The sequence below is a fragment of the Lagopus muta genome, chromosome 1 (genome assembly GCF_023343835.1).
Source record: "Lagopus muta isolate bLagMut1 chromosome 1, bLagMut1 primary, whole genome shotgun sequence".
Lineage (NCBI taxonomy): Eukaryota > Metazoa > Chordata > Aves > Galliformes > Phasianidae > Lagopus > Lagopus muta.
In genome coordinates, this window is record NC_064433.1 from 37,535,334 (window position 1) to 37,558,677 (window position 23,344).

The 23,344-nt window shown below is 39.4% G+C and overlaps 1 protein-coding gene across 10 annotated transcripts in view; it reads right to left on the bottom strand.

Annotated features, from left to right (window-relative positions):
* OSBPL8 (oxysterol binding protein like 8) overlaps positions 1-23,344 on the bottom strand; it is an 81,050-nt gene that overhangs the window by 37,263 nt on the left and 20,443 nt on the right. For 3 of the 10 annotated variants that reach the window (XM_048938821.1, XM_048938825.1, XM_048938833.1), the window contains 3 exons: positions 15,571-15,674; positions 11,160-11,196; positions 7,397-7,534 (listed from right to left, as the gene is read on the bottom strand). In XM_048938821.1, the coding sequence (XP_048794778.1) occupies positions 7,397-7,534; positions 11,160-11,196; positions 15,571-15,612 (217 nt within the window). In that variant the 5' untranslated portion in view covers positions 15,613-15,674. Of the gene's footprint in view, positions 1-7,396; positions 7,535-11,159; positions 11,197-14,359; positions 14,520-15,570; positions 15,675-23,344 lie in introns of those variants that run through there. The other 7 variants (XM_048938860.1, XM_048938880.1, XM_048938840.1 and 4 more) reach the window with 7 other exon arrangements.

A 23,344-nucleotide genomic window follows, 5' to 3' on the forward strand; every position in this document is an offset into this window, starting at 1 on the left:
GAGTACATCTACTGATGCAAAGCAAAAAATATTTTCTCTTAGAGTTGTGCAGGCGAAGCCCAAAAATCTTAAAACCAAACTCTGTAAAAGCTGAAGGGAGAAGAAAGAGAAAGGAAAACTGATAGCACAGCAGAGAAGCTGGAAGCTTTTTACACTCACTCTTCAAGTCTGACAATAATCTGCTCTGACAGCTCAACAACATGATGTTTCCAGCAGGCTTCTCCTCTCAGTCCAGCAAATGAAAACATTGTAAATAATTTTCTACATGTAGTATATGCACATTCTGTACAGTATGCAGAAAACAGTAAGAGCAAACTGCTAGGCTACCATACCTACAAATAACTTTTATCCAACATACAATTTCTGCACGTGGATTTTAAGCAAAAGTGTTTTTCTTCTATTTAAGAAAAAAAAAGAAGATGTACTTGCCTTCAGATACCAATATCTGACTAATAAAAATGACATCTGAACCATGAGGCTACACGTTGTGATGGCAGTTTTCAGTGGCAAATGTCTTTCACTAAATCTTCTTTTGTTCTCTACTGTTTCCAGGTCAAGTGCAGTCTAGCTGAGGAGTAATTCCAGAGGCGTGCCTAAGAATGGTTTATGAAATAACACCAAGACTCCTAGCGCCTTGCTGGCAACTGTACTTGCCTCCACCTCATCGCTTGCTAAGGCTCCTGTTCAGCTCCTCCCACTCAAAGCAAATAGCCTTGCTCACTCGCTGCTCAGGTTTCAGCACTTTTCATCTCAGCACTTACAAAATTCAAGGTCACAGTTCAGGTTCAAGTACACCAGCTTTCCTGAGATTTACATGGAGGAAAAGAACTCGTCTGAGAAGTTTCATAGTAATAAGCCCTACTGTGCCCTTCAAACCCAGCACTATTCTTTCACAAAGCTATAAGTCACAGAGAAAGGAGCACACATAATTTACCCAAGCCACAAATGCTGGGTGGAGCAGCATTTCAGAAATGGCAAGTTTTATTAAATACACAATGACTTGCAGAGGAATGTGCCAGAGCGTGCATTACAGTAAGAAAGGAGGACATCAAGATAATACATTCAGAAGACTAATCGCACACAAACATATTCACCTTCAGTTTGGCAACATAAACTGAAAACAAATTACATAGGGTCAAACTCCCTCCCCCTCTTTACTGTGAACAGAGCCATATTAACATCCTCTTTGACAAAAGTATCAGTGAAGCTACTCCAAGTAAGAGGTGCAATTTTGCAGAGGCTTCACCTGCATGATGCTATGCACAAAGCTGAAGAATGACCACTCATGTCACTGAGGCCAGTTACCTGTGCCTGCCTGCAGCAATATACAGATACGAATCCAGAACTACCTGAAGAACCACCAGTCCACGTGGTTTCTATACATTCCAGATTACAAAACACTTCTTCAGCATCAAAGGACAAAGTAAGACAAACTACAGCAAGAGAAACCAAGACAAAGTACTAAGGGTTAAAAGATTTTAGGCAGAAATAATCATGTGGCTATAGAACACATTTCTAAGATGTTAGCTATACTTATACAAAAGAGAAGGTGCTTGGCATCAGAAGTACCATTTGCTGTTAACATGGAATTGCTAAAACAAATTAAAACAAACAAAACGAGTCTCACCAAACCTCTAGCAGTTTCCTTGTTAGTGCTGAGTCAGTTTTAAGTGAGGATGAACTAAGTTTAAAAACAAACAAAAAACTTCACATGACATGCTTGATAATAAGTTGCTCATACTGTAATCAATTATTTAGTCATTCTTCAGTTTCTCTGTTCAAAGGATAGATACAGTAGAGTGAAACAGGAGACTGCATGAAGTTATTTGCATGATTAAGTCTGTCTGGATATACAGCAGAAAAATCAAAGGAAACATAAGAAGAAAACCAGAAATCATTATCAACCATTCAATACAACCCCACTGCCCAGAAAGCAATTTGATTTGGAACCAGGCAGATGGGGAAGATCCATCGTCTGCAAGCATCATATTCAAAAAGCAGTATTAACACTTTGAAAGCACTAGCTGAAAGAAAACTAGAAGCTGTCATTCAATCAGAGATCAGAATTTAGAGTCCTGGAATGGCAGAGGTTGGAAGGGGACCTCTGGAGGTTATCCAGCCCAATCCCTGTATTCTGATATGCCTGGAGACACGGGCACAGAGGACTTTTCTCTCCAACTCCAGCACAGACCGCCTTTGCTGCTGCTTCAACTCTGAGCACGCCCATGAACAAGCTCTCACCAACCTGCCCAAAGGTCCAAAACAAAGCACCCATCTCAGAAATAGCTGCTAGTGAATTAAAAAGGCTCAACTCAGATAACACAGGACTGAACCTTTCCTTCCATTGAATCACAGTAACCCACATGCTACATTTCAAGAGCCTCCTGACGCTACCTGCTGGTGGGTCACAACAGTCGCCTCCGTGGGATCCCAAGTCTGGAGTGCCACGTATTTCTTGCCATGTAATCAAGCTGTCAGCTGAGCCAACCCACCTGAAAACAAATGGTTTTAAAAGCTGCAAGTTGTATGGATTTACAGTGAACCACCTTTAACTTGTCAGCTGCTCAGGTAGACAGCAATTTGTGTAAGTCTTACATTCTCTTGGTCAGTATAGCTGCAAAGGCATCTCATCCCTCCAGGAGTTAGCAAGTGTTGTTCAGCAACTAGTGCTTGAAAACGTTTAATTTTTCACTCACCATCTTCTCTCTCATATAAAATAGAATGAAATTTGTATTTTCTCTCCCAATTTTTCTCCAAAGCTCCCTACAGATTAAAATCCTACCACGTCCTTTAGATATTTACTAGAGAGCAAGCAGTATTTTAGCACAAGCTCTGCACAGCCAAAAATGTTCTTACTCTCCCGCGAAAGGAGCATCAACGTCTCCTTTTTATTCATTACGATCATCATCATTACTCACAACCCAAACGTTCTGTTTCCACCATCAACCCATCTCCCTGCACCTAAGCCAATCTGTTTCTCAGTTACACACAATACACATTCATCCTTGTGCAAAATGAACTAACAGCTACTACTACTCTACTAGAAAGGAAGAGCGGATCCTGCTTCTTAGCTCAGTTCAAGCTCCTTCTGGACACCTTCGTCCAGGGCTTATCCTTATGTGACAAGCATTCACTTAGTCCTACAGTACGTCAGTTTAACACTTTAAAACAACCAAGCCCTTAAAATCCAACACAAAGTGCTATCTCTCTCTTTCTCCCCTCACTCCTAATCAACAAACTGAAACAACTTCTTCATGAACTACACGCTCCAGGAAATAATGTAGCAGGCAGCAGACTTCAAACAAAGAGCAGGAAGCTGTTTATCGAGAACAAAGATTTACATTATTGTAAAATATCTCCTCCTTAATCTTTATCATGGTAACACACTTTTCCTAGATACTACTCACATTTTCACTCATTGATGCCTCCTACAGAAACAGAAATACTGAGTGTTGATGCAATTAAATTGAGCCAGGAAGGCTGTCTGCACAGGTCACTGTTCACCACAGGAAATAAAGAAATCTGAGCTCCAAATTCCTAATGCATCATCTGCTGAGTTGACAGCCTTAAAGTATAACTTAGAACACTGTCAACACAAGCACCACTGGTATTTGCTATTGTTCAGGTTGGGATGATGCTCCCATTATTGCAACCTGCAAGTTGTTCCAAGTTGTTCAACCTGCAAGAGTTCAAATTCACTAAAATCCATAATGGTAAATTTTCCCAAAAATGGGTGCAGTGAATTTTGTATTCCTCTTTGTGGATTTTCACTTCCTCACATTCTTAGAAGTTAAACACAGAGACTACTTCCTGAGTAAATAAACACACATGAATGCAATCAGCATGATCAAAACAAAAAAAAAAACATTTCTTTTCACCATATATGCTTTGTAACATACACTCAGTGGTACACAAAAAACAACAGCACAGCTCTCATTAAATAAAGCCATAGAGAGACAATAATAATTCCTTTAAAAGTCTGACATTTTCAAACACCTTATGGAATGCTTAATGTTGCTACCTTAATTAAATTTCTCTCTTTATCACAAGAACAACTTATCAGTTAAGCTGTATGTATTTTATTTTCAAAAGAAGTCTGAAATGTTTTAACTGCATATTTACAGGTTGGAAGGTGCCCCCTTCCTGAGGAGGCTTCTGATTTTTTCATGTATTTTAAAAGATCTGTATTTCTATCTAGTCCCCTTTATCAAACAGAAATAAAGGGGCATGCTGATGTCAGTCTGAGTTAACAAGATTTACAAGAATCCAATTTAGCAGGGATAATTTGTGTAACAACATAAACAGCTTACATCAGCGAGTGCATTTCTGATTTACAGTTTTTGAAAATGCAGTCCCAGACTCAGTATTTCTAATGCTCCTTTTTAACTGTAATAGTATAGTTTTGTCAAAGATTCCTTTCTATTGCACTGATAGTTCAGTAGAAGAAAGAAAGCAAAAACCCCAAAGTTTCCATATACAACACTGACAAGTCACAGACAGGGCCAATGTGGCAGTATTAGGAAAGGACGAGTACAGACACAGACTTCAAAAGTCACTGTTAAAGATCATATAAGGAAAAAAAGATCTGCTTTAAAAAATTTGTCGTGCATATAATTACCAAATCCTTTTCTCTCTTTGATCACTTCCCACCTTGACTTCAGAAGCAATGTAGCCTTATTGAGCAAGCTGCTGAATGAAGGAATCTAGAAATGGCTATTTAAACATATACAACAAAAAGTGGGGGGTGGGGAGGGTGGAAATCAGTAAACATCTTCAAGATCAACTCCACATGGAGTCACAAGTGGTTCCTGAGTCACGATGCTGAGAATGTCTCTAATCAGAATATCTTCATCTGTGCAACTGAGCTTAGAGCTCCCACAACAGGTTGCATTGCTGGCTTTCCAGACTTAAACCATCTCTTGCATGCTATAGAGGCAACAGGCTAGTTTCTGTATTTGTTTTCATGTCACTTGAACCTCAGCACATGAGTGTCTCATTTTTTATGCTGGATAGCACTTGGCTTTTGTGTACTATGCAACTTAATGCCACAACATTTGGAGGTGCAATACTTCCAGAACAAAATATAATTGCAGCCAATCAATACTGGCTTATTCTGACACTCTAGATAGCAAGATGGGCATGGCAGAAAGAAATCGAATCCATATTAATTAAAATTACAAGTCAACCTTAGGACCAAGGCTACATAGAGCTGACTTAAACTTTCAGCACTGAAACTCAGAAGTTTCTGAAGTTTAAACTGATGAGATCATGCAGGCATAACTCCCACAGTCACATTAGCAAAACAGATCTGCACTGGAAAGGAATGAGGAAGGACGAAGTATTTCACACTAAGAAGCCAAGTGTAGGAAAAAAGAAACTTTCTGAAATCAAGAATGACATTCATGTAAGTTAAGACCCAGTATTTATACAGGACAGTACTAGAAATTGTGAAATATACACCACTTAAAACTTCACAGTGGTACGTGATATTGCTCACTCTTTGTTCCAAATAGGAGGCCAATGACTAAAAATAACTGAACATTTAAAATCTTTACCTCTGCTCCCATATATCAAGATACAACTTCTCGTCGATTTTAACTACACTTGTAGTCATTACCATTAGGATCTTAAGACATGAACAGAAGACACAAATCAAGTTAGTTCCAGTAGATTGCCAAGGACAAGCACCAGGTTACTCCTCTCCCTGGACCACTGCTGGTTGGCCAAAGAATTTGACACACATCGTGTTCGTCAACCAGTTCCTCTTTGCCCACTAATACCAGCATGTCTACTAGCTGCTTCAACTCATTCATTTTTAGCCACAAGTTTTATAAAAAAATGGATTTGCCATGAAAATGACTTTATTCAGGCAGTAAGAATGGTAATTTAGGCAATGGTGGATAAACCATCCAGCAGCAGAAGCCAAAATACTCATGTCATAGCTTCCCTTTACATATATTCAACCAGATCACACATTTTCTGATTCTCTTTTGTGCTGTGCCTAGTAAGCTTTTCAGACTGTTTGTTTAGATTACCCTCTCCTAAGGGTGCATTCAGGTACAACTGACCAGACGTGTCTCCACTTAGTTTGTAAGAAATGCCTGTAAAAACTGTATCTAAACATTTCCTATATTTCTGCATGTCCTCATCACACAGTGCCATGGGTGTATTATACAGTAAAAGAAAGCACTTACCATAATACATAAATAAACTTAAAATAACTGCATCGCTTTTCAAGTAAGGGATCTGACACAGAACACAGAATAACACAACATTTATTTGAACAGTAAATGTTACAAAGAAGTTACATATACATATGCTACAGAAAATGTTTCCAGACTAAGCACGGTGTAAGCCAGAAAACATCAAGCGCTGCTCCAGTGAGATAAGAGCAGCTTTTAGAAAATGTATCAGAGCTAGCTATGCGTATCACTGGAAATACTGCTGTAATTCTTAAAATACAACAAAAGCCTACTAGATTCAACATAGTAACAACTATATTTGATGTAAAAGTACTTCCCCTGTTATGTCAATGACATGGAATGGGAAAACAGCAAAGCGATTCAAAGATGCCTCAGAATCAGGCTTTATTACAATGACTAACATCATTACTTGGACAAATCACATTAGAGGAGTTTGGGAGGCTTTTACAAAGTCGACTCAGAAACACTACTCATGTTGATAATTGGAGTAATCATAGCTGATTAACACAGCTGACAAGATCAAAAAGGAGTATCAATTAAAAAAAATAATTGTATACACCACCACAAACATTTATAATTATATTCTAGCCTGTAAGACAAACAATTTCAAATTCAAATAAGTACAAGGAGAGCAACTGCAGCTGTTTTTTATTTTTGCTTTTAAACAACCTATCAGCACATCAGGTCTAATGGTATGTTTCACTGTGGATCCAATCAGTTCACACAGATTTACTGAGAGTTTGTTTTTAACAGGTTTAGCAAAGCAGAGAATGGGCTGAAGACAGGCAGGCAGAGCTGAGACTTTTACCTTTCAAATGGAGAAGGATCTTAGAGAAGTAATTAATGAACAAGGGCTCCAGGCTTAGGCGATGCATTGTAACACTTCTGCATACCAGAGATATTAATGTGACCATCAATTACAGGGTTATACACAGATAATGATTTTCCATCATGTGGGCTGTTCTCTCGCAGGTCACAGCACACTTCATTAAAGTACTGCATCATGTGGCAATTTTTTTCTGTTTCAGATTAACATGTAAGGACAAAAGAAATTACCTGCAATACTTTAATACACTTTCTTCCTTATTTCTTTGCTGTGGAGGGCAGTGTTTTTGAACTAATATTTGAAATAGGTAATGTCAGCATTTAGGTTCTTCAAAATCTCTGTTAAAAAAGAAAAAGCTTTGTCTTACCATGGCTGTGAGCAGTTGCTGGGCTGAGAGATGGCTGGAGTAACTCTTTGGTTGGAGTAAAATAAGCTTCTTTCCCCTGGCGCTGGCTCATTTTTCCTGGAGTTAAAAGCTGCGATTCATCACTGTTTGTTACCACTGCTGAAATACAAAATGGACGCTCAATCTTGTGTGCAGATTTATATCAACTTCAATGCTTCTCATGAAACAGGGATTGAATGCTGTCTTGTGAAATACTTCTTTCTATAAAATGAAGATTTCAAACCAGAGATTTGCTTGGGAGGGGATGACAGAAAGGAGCCAGAAAGACTGGTCTAAGATATGAGTCAGAAGATGGAAACAAAAACTAGTAGATGTATGAAAGCTGCAGGCTACTACTGAATACAGACACAGCACTGAGCTGTTACTTAAATTCTGAAATTAGGATTTCTTTGCTACTTTTTATACTTGGTTTAACTAGTCACAAGAGAGTTGACCCAGGAAACAACTTGCTAGGTCAAGCTATAGTAGCATCCCAGAAAGCTAAGATGAATGAATATATACATAAACATCAAAGAAATGCATCTTATTAATAAAGATCATGTAGAGAATATATCAAGAGAAAGGTTCAAAGTGGAACAGTTTCTCTCCTTGAACCTTATCAGTTGGAAAAGCATTTGTTTGATCTCTTCTAGCTATTCATAGTTAGACCAGCCATCCTGTTTATGCTGTTCGTACTTATCCTTAAGCTGCACATAACAGAACTGTAAGTTTTTTGATAGGGGAAGAATGGCTGACTCAGTAACATCTCTCCTTTGGAACTAGATGTATGGGCAAAAGGAGATTAAAAAAAAAACAGAAGATGCTTGCTAAGCAACATTCTGCCTAAAAAATTCTAACTTACAATGCTGCTCACTTTAAAGAGTTACCCAGCTTTCCTGTAAATAGTTTTAAAAGTCCAGAAGAATATGTACTCAAAATAAGTTCAATTTTCTAGATAGAACCTGCAGGTATAGAGGCTGTCTCCTTAGCTTTGTTACTACTATTATTATAGTAGCTCAAATGTGCTTCTCGAGCAAAGCCTAAAAAAACCACAAGGCATTAAGATGAATGTAAGGATGCTAAGATATCCATCTAAGATAAACCATCTAGAGCTCTTCTCCAGATAAATTATAACATGTCTGCTGCTCAAGAAAAGTCAGCAGATAGAAAAGGAAGCAAAAAGCTCATTTTCCTAGTTCAGGGCTCAAACGTGTCCCTTTTTAACTTTTTACAAAGGTTTTTACACAGATTTGTTCGGTTGGTTTTTTAACTATCAAGATGCAATGATTTTTCAGATGATATTTGCTCTGCAGTAAAGTTCTAGAAAAGCACGAACTAAATTCCATGATATTATCTCAGCAACACCCATAGCAAGCTTCAGATTCCCCATTTAAACTCATGCTCCTCCAAAAAATGATTTTATCCTGCAATTTCAGTAAATTCACAAAATAAAGTAGGTTTATCTCTCATAAAAAGAGCAATGGTCATTTACTCTGGTGTCTTGCTCACTTGTGAAAGTTTACCATGAATGAACGATGTTCCTAGTCAAACGTGTTATTTCTAATTTGCCCAAAATACCAAACTGAAGCTTTTAGTTTTAAACTTGGGTGTCCACATGTATCTGCAGTAAAATCTTGGCAAACTAATGACAGCTGTAAGTCTCAAAACCCACACTCAAATGCTGACTAATCTTCAAAGCACTCAAACTTTCTAGAGAGTACGGCTTTAGCTTCTTAATCAGGTCTTTATGGCAAGGACATTCAAAATCTGATTTTTCTAATGATCCCAAGTTACATATCATTTAATTCTTAGGTTTCATGTCATCTTTGCAACTTGAGAAATAGATTTAGTAGATACATACTCAGCATGCACTACAATAGCATTGCCAACCATTCCTTCCACTCAATGGCCTTGAAGTGGTTATGTATTTTTAGACTTCAGCTCAGGCTTCAGAGCACTCATTCAAAAGAGAGAAGATCTTAGTTCACCCAATCCTTTACCTGAACGGGTTTAAACTCATCTGATCTATCTCCTTGAAGCTAAGCAGAATGCTATTTTAGAAAAGAAACATCAAGTAGTAAACATCAAAGTCTCTTTGTGAATCTTTGGAGGGCACATTTGAATACCAACAGAACTGTTAGGGATGATAATTCAAACTTCATTCTATTTCTCACTACTAGCAATCAAATTACTAATTATAGATTGTCAGTAAGATTTATGTATCAGAAGAAATACAAATTGAGGTCTTTACAGCCAGTTCAGTTCATCAGATAAAGTTATGAAAAAAAAATAACTGAAGTGGTAGATTGCCAATTCTTCTGTTCCATAATGAGCATATCATATCAAAGTGCCTACACACTTAAAAACAATACAAGAACATGAGATATAGGAAAAGGTTTATACAAATTCAGTTCTGCAGTAGTTTTTACTAAGTAGCAACAGTAGCTCCACTTACAGAAAATCCAGAAGATTGTTAATTGGTAAATTAAAAGTATTATTTAGGTAGTTATTTTAGCAGTAAGATTTTAAATACTCTGTTCAGGAATTTTCTAGCACCTAGCATGGCTACTTTGTTCAATGAAAAAAAAAAAATATCAGAAACTAACTTCCAAATGTGGGATAAAGAGGCTTTGGGAACTCTATGCATGTACATGAGTACACTCTAGTAAATGCCTGCTTTTCAGATCAAACATTTATGTAGCACAGCTGTCTCATATTTTTTTCAAAGAATCACAGAGTAGTCAAGGTTGGAAGGGATCTCTGGAGCTCATCTGTTCTATCTCCTTGCTCAAGCAGATACGCTTAGAGAAAGTTGCACATTTTTACATTAGACTGTGAGGTTTTTTGCAGTCAAAGTCTGGGAGACTGTACCTGCTATCTACAGCTCATAAGACACAGAAGCTGTGGATGCCATTAACTATATATCGTAAATCAGACAAGAGGCCAGCAGCAGCCTGTACATTAATCTGCAAGACAGAGTTAAAAACCTCAAATAAGTTTATTTTGTACATCTAATATCACAGGAAGTAGCAACATGTATTAATTTGAAAAAAGAACAGTCGGATGCCAGAAGAACTCTTTCCATTGTCAAAAAGATAAATATTTCAATGATTAAATATCATTTTAATATTAAAAATGTGCCTCATCAAAATGTGTTCTTCATAAAGGGAAAACCCCTACCTGTATGGGGTACATGGACCGCCCACAAAAACTGATTAAAATCATAGCTTCTGCACAGATTTTTTCCAAAGGACAAAGTTCATGCCTGCACCTGTCCCTCCCTCACATACAGAGACTCTAAATCCCAAGCAAAATTACTCTGCCAATCATGCACATGAAGCAGTGGCACTGGTCGATCCTTGACTGCATGCTTATGAACACACAGAAGTTTTCTCTATTGAAACAGCAGAGTCAATCTTTGAGTATTACAGTTCATGCACCAGTTGATTTCAGATGACTTACTGAAATAACTTAGTGAAATTAAACAAACCATACAGCACCATAAACATAAAACTGTAAAAAGGAATTTATCTCTGAACCACTATTTCCTTGCCTTTATTATCCACACTACAGTAGCTTCTGAAGGATTTTTTTTCAAAACAGTATATTTTCCACTGTATCTCAGCTTCTGGATTTGAAGACAGAAGCAAATCAAATATTTAGCCTAGGGGCTCACTTACAATGAAAGAGACTACCTATTATGCACATATGTCCAAAATACCATAGTAAAGGTGTGTTCACTTACTTGATGGTCCATGAGAGTCTCTGTTATCACCATGATGCTGTGTACACATACAATTGAAGAACGAAGAACAGCAAACAAAAAGATCCAGGCCAGGAAGAAGCAAGTGCACAAAAGCAGCAGCAGCGGGAAAGAAGAAGGACAATGAAAACAGAGTTAGTTCATGGCTAAAATACAACGTGCACCTCAATACCAAAGGCGAGACCTCAAGAGAATTAGCAGCTTAGAAAAGTCAAAGCAACAAAACTGACACATATACTAATAAAGCAGCCATTAGAAGTCGTTGCTGTGTATGGTTAGTGTACATGATGAGCAACTGACCATGCTGCTAATTCTGAGTGGAATCTCCCACTGCTCCTATGACTTATATATAACATACACTAAGAAATTTCCAGCTGAAGCGTTTTCAGAAGGCTAAAGCTCGCAAGAAAGTTGAAATAACGTTTATTTCCAAAACTGGACCACTTTCAGACAGGTGTTTCAGAAATAAAAAAGCTCTTAATTGATCGTTAGTGTGCAAACAAGCGCAAAAGCACTAAAGCCATATCCACGCCAATGGCTTCAGTAGGCAAACACTGACCTAGAAGCCACATTTTGTATCAAAATATACCCAAAGAACTAACTTGCATTAAAACATTATCTTCCTCCATTGAGATACATGAAATGCGGCTACTGCAGGAGAACAATCACATACTAACAGTCAGGGCACCTTTCTGACATTGGAATTGGAATCACTTCAAAGTCACTACTACCCAAAGCCACAATGGGCTTAAGATCCCTCTGTGCTTAGCAGTATAGAGACAAGATAAGTTCCACCCATGTCTCAAAAGGTTTACTTTTGAGACACACACAAAAAACATAGAGGAGTGAAAGCCAGCACACCAGCATGAAATGCCATTTCCTTTCTAACACCAAAATAAATCCAAAAAAGCTGTACCTACTATACTTCAGACAAAAACCTTCTGCTCCATTTCCATCTAGAAAGGAAATCTTTGTCCTGCTTTGTAAAGCATTCAGTTTTACTTCTCTGTTATCAGGACTAATTAACAGCAAATTTGAAAGAAGTAAAAATCTTTGCAAGCAGGAGACTCATCACTCCTCATCTTAAAACACAGATTTTTATTCCTCACAGCTGCAAAGGGGCATTAAATCATCACTGCAACATGCAGTGACAAGCAAACCTAAAATACTGCAACAAGAATTCTGAAACTGCAGGACAAATCATTGGACAGATGAGGGAACGCTTCTTTCATAATGTTGCACTTCATGGAAGTAGATGTGATTGAACGAGAGGAAGCTGAAATAAAGTGTGCTTGCTAAACAGCCTTCTGCCCCTTGTCAGACACTTTAGGTCAGAGGGAAACACTCCTAAAGGAACCCATGAACTTACCAGACAAGTTTAAGTACCAGCATATGAAATGCATACAAGAACTCAACAGTTTTCAAGGTACAGCTTTTTAGCAATGTACACCAAACTTCTGTTTGGACTGTAACTGTGCTACCCTACGCTGTTTACAGATTGAAGAGAATTACTGACAAGAGAGCAATAACAGATGTAGTAACAGATCCAGCAGCTGATGGAAGGACTTGAAAAGCCAATGCTCAGTGCTGGTTTGCTTTATTTCACACTGCAAGTCAGAAAGCAAGAGAATAGAACTGGAAAAATAAATTACTAACAGGCACACAGATCAGAAGTTTCTGATGCACGGTTGCTAACAGCACATACTTACGTGTTGAAGAAACACAGAGAAAAAGCACAGCAGAGGGTTCTGCCTCACTGCCTGCTTCTCAAGCAGTTTGCCCAAGATACAACATGACACCACAGAGCAGGGCAACCGGTCACCCGAGACGATGCAGGGACTTTTGCGTAAATATTTTAGCATTGCCTGGTTAATCCTATGCACCGGTACAAACAGCTCCCATGCCAGGGACTGAAACACAAGCCTGGCTAACTCTGATCTTCCCCAATAAACATTCTGTTTACACATCAAACCACGTTCCTTGCTGGTCAGCGTTCCCTTCGCTAGAAAAAACTGGGCCTGTGCATTTACCTAAAACCAAATGAATATTCTGAACACGATGTGAGACATTAAAATACTGAAATGAGACTATCTCAGTCAAGAAGACCTCTATTTTTTCCAATAGCCTATTGGAACCTCAATGATTTGTAATTCCTATCCCTGCAGATCAGCAATTCAAACCCTTCAGGAAACAAAAAATGATCGTTTTACTACCTTGGTGACTGCTTTGAAAAGAATGCACCCTCAGGGCATTCCTGTTCCTCATCTCCCATGATTTTTATTTTAAATACAAAGAATTAAGAGAAATCAATATGCACTTATTTCCAGAGACACAGCCCACTGTATTTTCACATTTACTTAAATGACGACACGCTTCAGTTACAGAGTAAACCTTCTGACAAGGGAGGTTCCCCACATTAAATGACTTAGTTTCTGCTGAGGCATATTCAATTAAAAATGTTTCTACCAAACCATACAAAGCTCAGCACTCCTCCAAGTAACATTTCAGCTATTCAATACCAGGGAATGAAGAACAGCGACACTGACCATCTCATGCAATAGCAGCAAGAATACTTTCATACAAAAGCTGCTCTGTGCTTCAAAAAAGCATTATTATTAGACATTCATTTCTCTAGGATAAAGCTTATAATAACTGCCACTAAGCCTAAAATTACATCTGCCAACTTGTCCTATAAAATGAAATCCTTCTCCTGCTGAAGATTAGCCAAAAGCAAATGTCACGCTAGCGTGTCCCAATCTAACACTGTAAGAGATCAATTTGTTAAAAATCTTTACTAAACTTACAATCTAAACCTACAACTAAATTCTTAATAGAGTTTGAACACGTATTTTAAAGCCAAATTAGAATTTTTAGCCTGCTGAAGAGAGACATTTTCAAGAAGCTGTCTTTATTACATATAAATCACTATTAGTCATGTTTCAATTAAATTCAGGACCACTAACCCAGCCTGCAGAGCTGATCAGTAAAAAGGACCAATAAATTAAAACTTGGGGGGGGGAAGTTACTTTGCCATCTGCTGATGCATTTAAATAAAAGTACATATTCCTGATTTCAGATATAGCCTGTTGGCTTCCAATGCAGCAAACAGTTTTGCTTCAAATCATGCAGTTCCTATTGAAATGCTCTAGAATAAAAATTTACCACTGATTTGAAGTACTTACTGATCGAAGTCAGGCTTAACGCTTAATGAAAGTATGATATAAGATGATCACTTTTATCCCAGTTTGAGCTGGATCTGCCCAACTTCAGGTTTCTGTGTAGTAAAATGTACACAGCTTCACTTCAGGACACCTTTTTAAAAAAACATGCTTTTGTGAAGGCCTGTCATAAAAACAGAAGTAGGAAATTTCTATTACCTTCAACATTACAGTGAGTTTTTTTTAGGTTAAGGAGCACAGCAATTGAACTGATGGTTGTTTTTTTTTTTTAATAAAATGTCCTATTAGAAAGTTGGTAGATAATACTTGAAGTGCATTGTGCATGTCTGCTGTATTTACGTGCATGGAATGTACACATATTTGTCCTGCACAATTCAGGGAAATTTTAACTACAGGAAAAAAAACCCACAACTTTTTAAGTGCATTGTAATACAATCTCAAAATGATTTCTCAAAAGTATTTTATTACTGCCTTTATCTTATCAAATGAATAACTTCATGTGGTAGTTGAACCATCACAAAAAAAAGTTTGTTCCTAATTGTTAAAACCTCATATTCACCTCAATTTAGAGAATCCAATTTTGCCCTTTGGAGGCTGCACTTTGTATCAGATAACAACTTTGGAAGGAAAAAGTCATTTCCTACTTCAGTTATTAGAGTGCTTTCACAGAACGTAGCTTGTGGAAAAAAATAAGTTCTTAAATAATTCTGACAGCCTGATGATGACTAAGTGTCACAGCACCCTCTGTGCTTTTCCTGTTTTTAACTTGTGCTTAGAAAGAGAGCTGGGATATTCACTGCTTCAGAACATTTATAATCTGCACAGATAACCAACTTTTGTACCTGAAATGAGCCTGAAAATACATAATTACCTCTCTCCCTTTCTTTTCTGCCCCTCATCCCACTGAGAAATATTTTTTTTTTTTGTCCATAGTAAGCAACTGATAAAGTGTTAACAAGTGAGACTGACAGGCATATTTTTCTTTTGGGATTCAGATGCATGAAGTATCAAATTCAAGAACCAGACATTTCTTGACATCCAGCCCTCTTGCCATTAGAGTCTACCAAATTGTGGTGGATAGGACATAATGCACCAAGTGCATTTACCAGAAAAGTATTGACTCAACAGAAACAATTCAAGCTGTTTGACCCTTCTCTTAGGAAAAACATCTTTGTTTTCATTTGAATACATGAAGCCACATTTAAGTTACTCACTGAATTTTTGTCAAGTTCCCCATCAGCCAGAACAGTCTCCATGCTGAAAGAGCGTGTTGTGTCTCTCCTTCAGCTACAGTTCTTCCATCCTGCCACACAATGTCCTGGAGAGAAAACAAAACAAAACAAAAAGTAATGCCCAGTGTCTGAAATCCATTAAAAATCTCTCACATTCTCTCTTAAAAGAACAAAGAGTCTTCTACTGTATGCCCTCTGTATTACGGTTCCTTGCAAAATGCACACACTACCTGTAAAACTCAGCCTTTCAGGAGTGAAAGGAGAGGTCAGCTTCTGAAAAAATGGCCAAAACAAAAGCTATTCCAGATACACTCAAAAAGGCAAGCCTTGACATTTAGTCACACTTGCAAAAATATAAGAAAAAAGAAAAAAAAAAAAAAAGAAAGAAAGCTAGATAGAGGGAAATCCTTCGTTTTTCCCTTGTATTTTTCCTTCACTCCAGACATCAGCAGCAGCACACCGCTCCTGCCCTGCAGACACAAGCACATATAAGCAGTTTGAATATATAGGAGCTGTTCTGGAATAGCAGAGACAAAGAGCTTCTCAGATTAACTTTGGAAACAGCCACATTTGACTTCATGGAACCACAACAGAGAAATCAAATTATTCAAGCCAGCCAGCACCTCTGTGGCACGCCTGGGCATTCAGCTCATGGTCACTGCCCTGGAATCTGCCAAACAATGCCTCATTCTCTTGATATTTCCTATTTACTTCTCTGATAGAGAACAAAAGCTATAAAAAAAAAAAAACAACCTCAGTACTACATCACATTTAAAGTCAACAGTGAGACAAGAAAAGGGTTTGGAAACAGAACTCATTGGGAAGGCTTAATCATGTGCTTAGTGGGTTCAAAGAGGGAAGCAGATGAAGGTGGGATGAGCACAGAGATGCCCACCTCCACCCACGGCTCTGCCCCTCTTTCCACGGCCTCAGAGAAGAGACAGAAGCAGAAGTGAGGGCTGCAAGCCAGCCCATACAGAATAGAGGAAGGCAACATCCCACAGGAGAACAACCAGCTGTCCAAGCAGCCTCAAAGCACATTCACACTGCCTGCCCTCTCGCCAGAGCAAGCACTCAGCAGAGTATTAGCCCAAGGACACTTTCTTCCTCCTTTCTAAGAAGGGCTGGGCAGGAAGAAGCTGAGTCAGAAGCCAGACGCAGAACATTTGGGCAACAAGAAGAGCATGAAGACGGTGGAATTTTTTTTAAGCTACAGTATTAGCGCACTGTGCTTGGGGTACACATGAAGCTGTAGCTTTAGCTCAAGCAATAGCAGAAAGAGTAACTGAGCAGAAAGGAAGGTGCTCCCACAGCCTTCTGAGAGCTGGAGGCTGCAGGAGAACAGGGAGATAGATGGGAAAAGAGGAGTGGGAGAGCACACCAACCTGGCTGTGCAGCTCCAAGCCTGCCTTGGGAAATACACACTTGTGGAAGAAAATCTCGCTAGAAAGAACAAGCATTTGTTCAACTGTTCCATTATTACCATAGTTTTTGTTCTTGTATTACATAAAGCACATTAGAATTAGAACTCCCTTAGGCAGAGCAAATAGAATTAACACACTATAGCAAATTGAAATACTAAATTACCATAACATACGCCACTGAAACACAAAAGAAAGTGATAACTTTTTTAAACAAAGTCATAGTCTGCCATTGTGCTTAAGAAATTGCAAAGGTTATTGTTCTCCATGACTCAGCTCGAGAACCAAGGAAGACGTTATTCATGGACCTCAGCAAGTACTGAGATGACACGTAACTGGGAACTGTGCGCCTGTATGTTCACATTTAAATTAAAAACACGATCCATTGGAAGGGAAATTATTATAAGGGATTAATCGCCATTACTGAGGTGAAAGATAATGTTACCATGGGCAGAACTTATCCCCACAGCTTTACTTCCAGGAGCAGCAGGCGCAGCGGTGCTGCCTCCCCAGGGGCAGCCGGGGTGCAGGCCACTGAGGCACAACGGCTTCACGCTCCTGCAGGCCGCTCCTTTTCATCTCTTCACCCCACACCCATTTGGGGCTCTATTATTAGTAGGCCATTCAACAGCACCAGGATGGCTGCACACACATTCAATTTACGGAAACGCTAAGCACTCTCAAACAGGATGAAAAAGGAGTGACACTACAAACAGATGTACACACTGATACCTAAAGCAGTTAGTCAGCTGTCTGAGTTGCACGAACTGGCTGCCACGCACAGTTATCCAAATAAACAGATCTTTCCTGACACTGGAACATTCACCCTAAAGCTGTTTTAAACAGATCTCTATTTTTACCAGATGTCTTTGACTTACGATTTTTATTGGTAACACTCCTGATGCATTCTGGTTCTGTCTGCCCACAAAACTGCAGCCCCTTCTTCACCTTCTCTCCTTTCAGTCCCAAAGGTGGTACCCATGACACCCACCCTCATATCCACTTATTGGCATTTGCTGCCTTTTGTGGTGGCCAGGCAGCAGACAATCCAGCACAGCCCAGTGCACCACTGTGGAGTTACGGGGAGGGAAGGCTTTGCCTGCCCACGTTGGAACAGTTGCAAGAATAGAGCAGGTGCAGAACTGCTAGAGGACTGCATTCTCCCACGTTGTTTCACAGATCAGCAGATATTGGGCTACACTTACTTCTCTTGGCAAAACAGAGGCTGAAAGCATACAACATTGGTTCTGAATGTGCCAAAGTAAATACCAAAGCAGGAAAAGGGATCCCTAGCAAAAGGATATTGCCAAAAAGGAAAATACAACCCCAATTTTAAATCACCACCCTTTCATGTACACCAACACTGACAATCTCTCTGCCCGGTTGGTTGCCTTGGGTTTTTTAATTTACAGATGTTCTCATTCTATAATCACACCTCTTAAGAGATTAAACATTCAGAAGAGCTCACAAACTGAAACTGTTTCAAGATAAATATATTATGATAGCCCAGCTAATCCTGTTTCTTTTATAAACAACAGATTCAAACAGGCATTTAGAAAGGCATTGCTCATTTTAAAGCAGCTGTAACAGTTGGACAAATTATGCTATAAAACAAGCTATTTCTCTCCAACTGTGAAAATAATCTAGGGTGATTAGCTTAGAAGCATACATTTCAAGTAAACATTTCAAGTAAAAAGAGAGATCCAACTTAGCACACAACCAACAACCTGTCACGCTAACACCTCTACTCCATTTCCATTGCTGTTTCATCAATGGACCAAGTTATTTGAATCTTTGCAGACCATATTTAGGTAGGTTTTAGCTTTGTCCTTAAGTACTGTCACCTGCAGTCATTAGATATCCCATTTGCACTGTGCTGCTTCCTCATCTGCTGTAGTATCAGGGTTTACACTGCAACACAGTACCTCGTAGACAAGTGCACAGCCCCGACTGTGACCCGCTAATGGGCCCCAGAGAGTGCATGCTGAAATGGATACCCAGCACTGCTCTGGCCTGCCCAAGGGGGAAGTATCCTCCAGGGCTCTGACCTCAAAACAGACCTGCTAATCTGTTGGACACCTGCCTTCTTTCTTTAAGGTCTAGAATAAGTTACTGCACTTCTAATGCTCAAGATGGTTATCAGCTAACAGTATATTCTAAATTTTGTTATGATGACACGGGTGTAATTACTTGACTTCAAAGATCACTGTGGCAACAAACACAGACAGGCACACTGGAAAAAATGAAACCTAGCTGTTTGCATTGGCATCAGGAAGGGTAAGAATTGACCTAAGTCCTTTTTGCAGTCACAACAGCACCTAAGAAACACTCCATGGGGAATCACTGAATCATTTAGGTTGGCAGTGTCCCTGAGTCCATCTGCTCCAACCTCTGCTCAGAAGGGACACTCAGAGCAGGGTGTCCAGAACCATGTCCATGTGGATTCTGAAGATCTGCAAGGAGGAGACTCCACAGCTTCTCTGAGCAGCTTCTGCCAGTGCTCTGCTTCTTGGCGCTCAGAGGGAACCTCCTGTGCTCCAGTTTGTGCCCACTGGCTCTCGTCCTGGCACTGGGCACCCTGGAAAAAGCCTGGCTCCATCCTCTTTGAATCCTGCCTTCAGGATCACCAAGAGGTCTTTTTCTGGATGAACAGTTCCAGCTCTCCCAGCTTTTTCCTCCTCTGAGGAGTTTTGCTGATCTCCAGTATGTCTATGCCTCTTTTGTACCGGGGAGCCCAGAACTGGACACAGCACTTCAAGTATGGCCTCAGTGCTGAGTGGTAGAGAATAATCACCTCTCTTGACCAGCGCTCTATTGCAGCCCAGAGCATCACTGTCTTCCTTTGCAACAAGGGCACACTTCTCCTTCACAGTAAATTTGGTGTCCACCAGGATCACCAGGTAGCCCCACATAAGCAGTTCTCAGCTGTGGTTATCAGCGGGTTCAGTTCAGCAAAGCCTGTATGAAACCTTAAAACAGTACCCTTGAGAACAGTATAGGTGCTTAAAAAAAATAATGATAAGTTTCTTAAAAATAATTCAAGTATCTTTCAGCAGCCATATGGCAGGGAGAAGGCATTTCCACTCTGGTCCATGCAGTGGGAGACATGCAGGAACACTGAACTCTGAAGAAGATATACATCTGAATGTCCGAATTCAGTGCAGCAGAAGAAATACAGCACCCTGGAAGCAGCATAAGACCACACAGCAGCTCTTTCAGTTCATGAGTGCACACTGAGCGTGCACTATTAACAAGACCAGGCCAGCTTCTTGCACGTAACACAATGTCACCACACGCCAAGGACCGCATGTTTGTTGAGAGCAGTTCCGAGAAAACAGAAACTGAAGTTGAGTAAAAATGGCAGCTGTCCAGAAAGGTCAAAAGTGAGTAGAAGACCTTGTTAAAAAAAAAAATAAATCACATTTTCTTCAGCTACCAAATTAAACACATTATGCATGCTAACAAGAATTTGTAAGAACTAGAGAGAGGTTTTACTCTGCGATTCTGTAAAAGAGAAATCTGAGAGATGAATTAACCTTGCAGTTCCATGTCTCTTACTGTAAAGCCAGGCCAAGTACAAATGCTTGACAAAACTAGTGATAATCTAGGGGAAGTTGTACATGAGTAACTGCATGGTTACCTGTGAACCACAACTTTAAATAAAGTTTAAACACCAAATTCAACAAATGTGCTCTCCCACATATATTGTGGCCATGTAAAGTTTTAAGTCAACAAATACACTCTTTTGAAATGCTTCCTTCCACTGTCAATTTCATCACCTGCCTTCTCATTTCCTGAATAAACAACTCGTGCAAAGAAAGCTCTTTCCCCTGTTTCTCTATTGCTGTTTTCAGAAGGAAGAAAACAGGAAGGGTGAAACAGTTAAGAAAGACTTGAAAAAATTCTCATCTAGCAAAAACTTGGAAAGTAGATGCACAGTTCTGATAATTCAGCTATACTTTGTTAGTGGTAGATGGCAATGAATGCCAAGAAAAGGATACCAAGCTTCTGAACAGCCACTGCAACTTTAATGAATTACGACCTTAAACAGGCATCCCACAGGCAAACTTGTTTTGGTAAAACAATGCTAACATCCTCTCAGATATTATGTCAGCTATTCAAAGCTCCCCAGCCTGTCCCAGTTTTCATGATGCACATTTTGCATGACTGCTCCCAAGATTCAAAGTTATTGTTGGTCTCGGTGGTAAAAATGGCTATTTCTTTGCATAAGCATGTCCAGTTATCGGAGCGTTAGTCCCACTGCCTCCACAAGGCAGTTTTATCGAGGGCTAAATCTAGTTTTTGAACATGAGAGGCAATATTATTAGTACTTTGCATTTACTAAAACTGAAACAGAGACCATCTATGAAGCTTTATAAAATATCCAAAGGACTTGTCCTGCTTTGTTGTGATGATGTAGGGAAAGAAGGCTGAATCACACCTTTCACAGGCAAATCTACTACTTTATTTTTTATGCCAAGATGCTGCAGTACCAACCAGCAAAATAACCAAGTGGACACCACACCGACCTTACAGCAGACACAGTTCTATCACTACTATCGTTGTTTAAAAGAGATTATGTTGCTCAAGGACAGCCTTTGAAGAAAAAAAGATGCACTCTGACAAAACGGTTAGACACCTTTCAAGCTGTTTACCTTTCAGAACCCCACCCTGGGGCACATTGGCCTTGCGTCTCTCCTGCCCAAAGATGACAAGTTAGAAAATGTTTTAGGAGAGTGACAAGTTCAATCATTTTAATTTTAGGGAATCCTGCCTTTCTTCTAACAGTGTTAGAAATTCTCATTCCCAACTGTAAAGTTACTCCTAGTGCCACACACACATTAGCTACCCAACTCATGCTCATCTCTTTAGAGGCTTGCATTAGAAGCCAAGACACTCCCAGTAGTACATCCTGCACTGTGCTGATGCTGACTGGTACTTTCTATGTCTTCATATCTCTCATTTTGACACCTGCATGAGGCTGCAGCAGGACAACCCCTGTGGTCACAGTGGAACAAGTCTCCAAGCTAACTCCCCCTCCACACTGGGCTGGTTCTGATGGCTGCTTCCAGAGTGGCCTGCATACACAGGACGTGCTCCCAGCCCAGCCAGCCACATCATGACAAACTGCTTTAAAGACACAGGCAGATAACTTCAGCAGGGCTAGGGCAAGTGACTTTTTACATGCCTGTCTGCTTGTACATCCAGCATGGCAGCAGCACAGAGCTTCAGCCTCTGCCACATTGCTTCGTGAAGACGTGGGCTGTGCTTACAGCTATAGACCCATCCAACACTGGCTGGAAACCAATGAGGAAACAAAAGGAGTCAAGCCACTGGAAAATAAAAAGTAGTGTTTTTGTGAAAGGTTTTTCTGAAATGAAAAAGAAAGGTAAGTCAGCAGAGATGTTTCCATTGACAAGATGGATAGGGGACTGAATATTTCCTTCCGTTTCTGATGCCAAAGTGGAATCAGTCACCATACTGATAAACTGAGACAGACCTGAGTTTCCTTTGCATGGAACTTCCCAAAACAAAATCCAACCTTGTTTCTCCTAAAAGGATTTTTGTTTTTGGTTTTCCCTTGACAGACATAACTGTCAGGTACAGAGCCAAAAATTAAAAAGACAGGTACCTACTATTCCAAACCTATGAAAACTACTTTTATCATACTAAGTATAAGACTTGAAAAAGACTCAACGAGAGGATGCTGTAAGTCTATTTTAATACTTCAAAAGAAGCAGAATACTATTTTCAGTGATGAAACCCTCTAAGCATCTCAGTTACAATACAATCATAGATACAGAACTATTTTACGGGTCATGTGAAAGTCAACAGTATCATCGACTTCATAAGGAATAAAGCTTCAAAGAAAACTATTCTTACATGCAATTAATTGCAAGGAATCACATTGCAGAACAGAGAATTGCCAATTGCATGATGAACAATGACAAGGTGAGGGCTGTTTACCTAGCAGAAATGAAGTAAAACACGACAACTTACACTGAAGTTTCAGTCCTTCTGAAGTGGAAGTGATTTTGCTTGGACAAATACTTATCATCAGGACCATAACAAAAGCTATCACAGCTGAATTCCAGTGTCACTTCTCTCTGACCTGACTCAAGCAAACACAAGCAGGATTCCAGTTGTAAAAATTTCAGAAAGCATAACTAGTCAGGCAGTTGTACAACATATTTTGCTTCCTAAGAGTTAATTTACGGTTTTAATGCAAACACCAAGCAACTATCTCAGACATTAGAACATGTATTATTTACACTGCAATACCATTTATGTTTTAAAAAATCTGTACTGCTGGAGTATGGACAAGAGCATCTTTC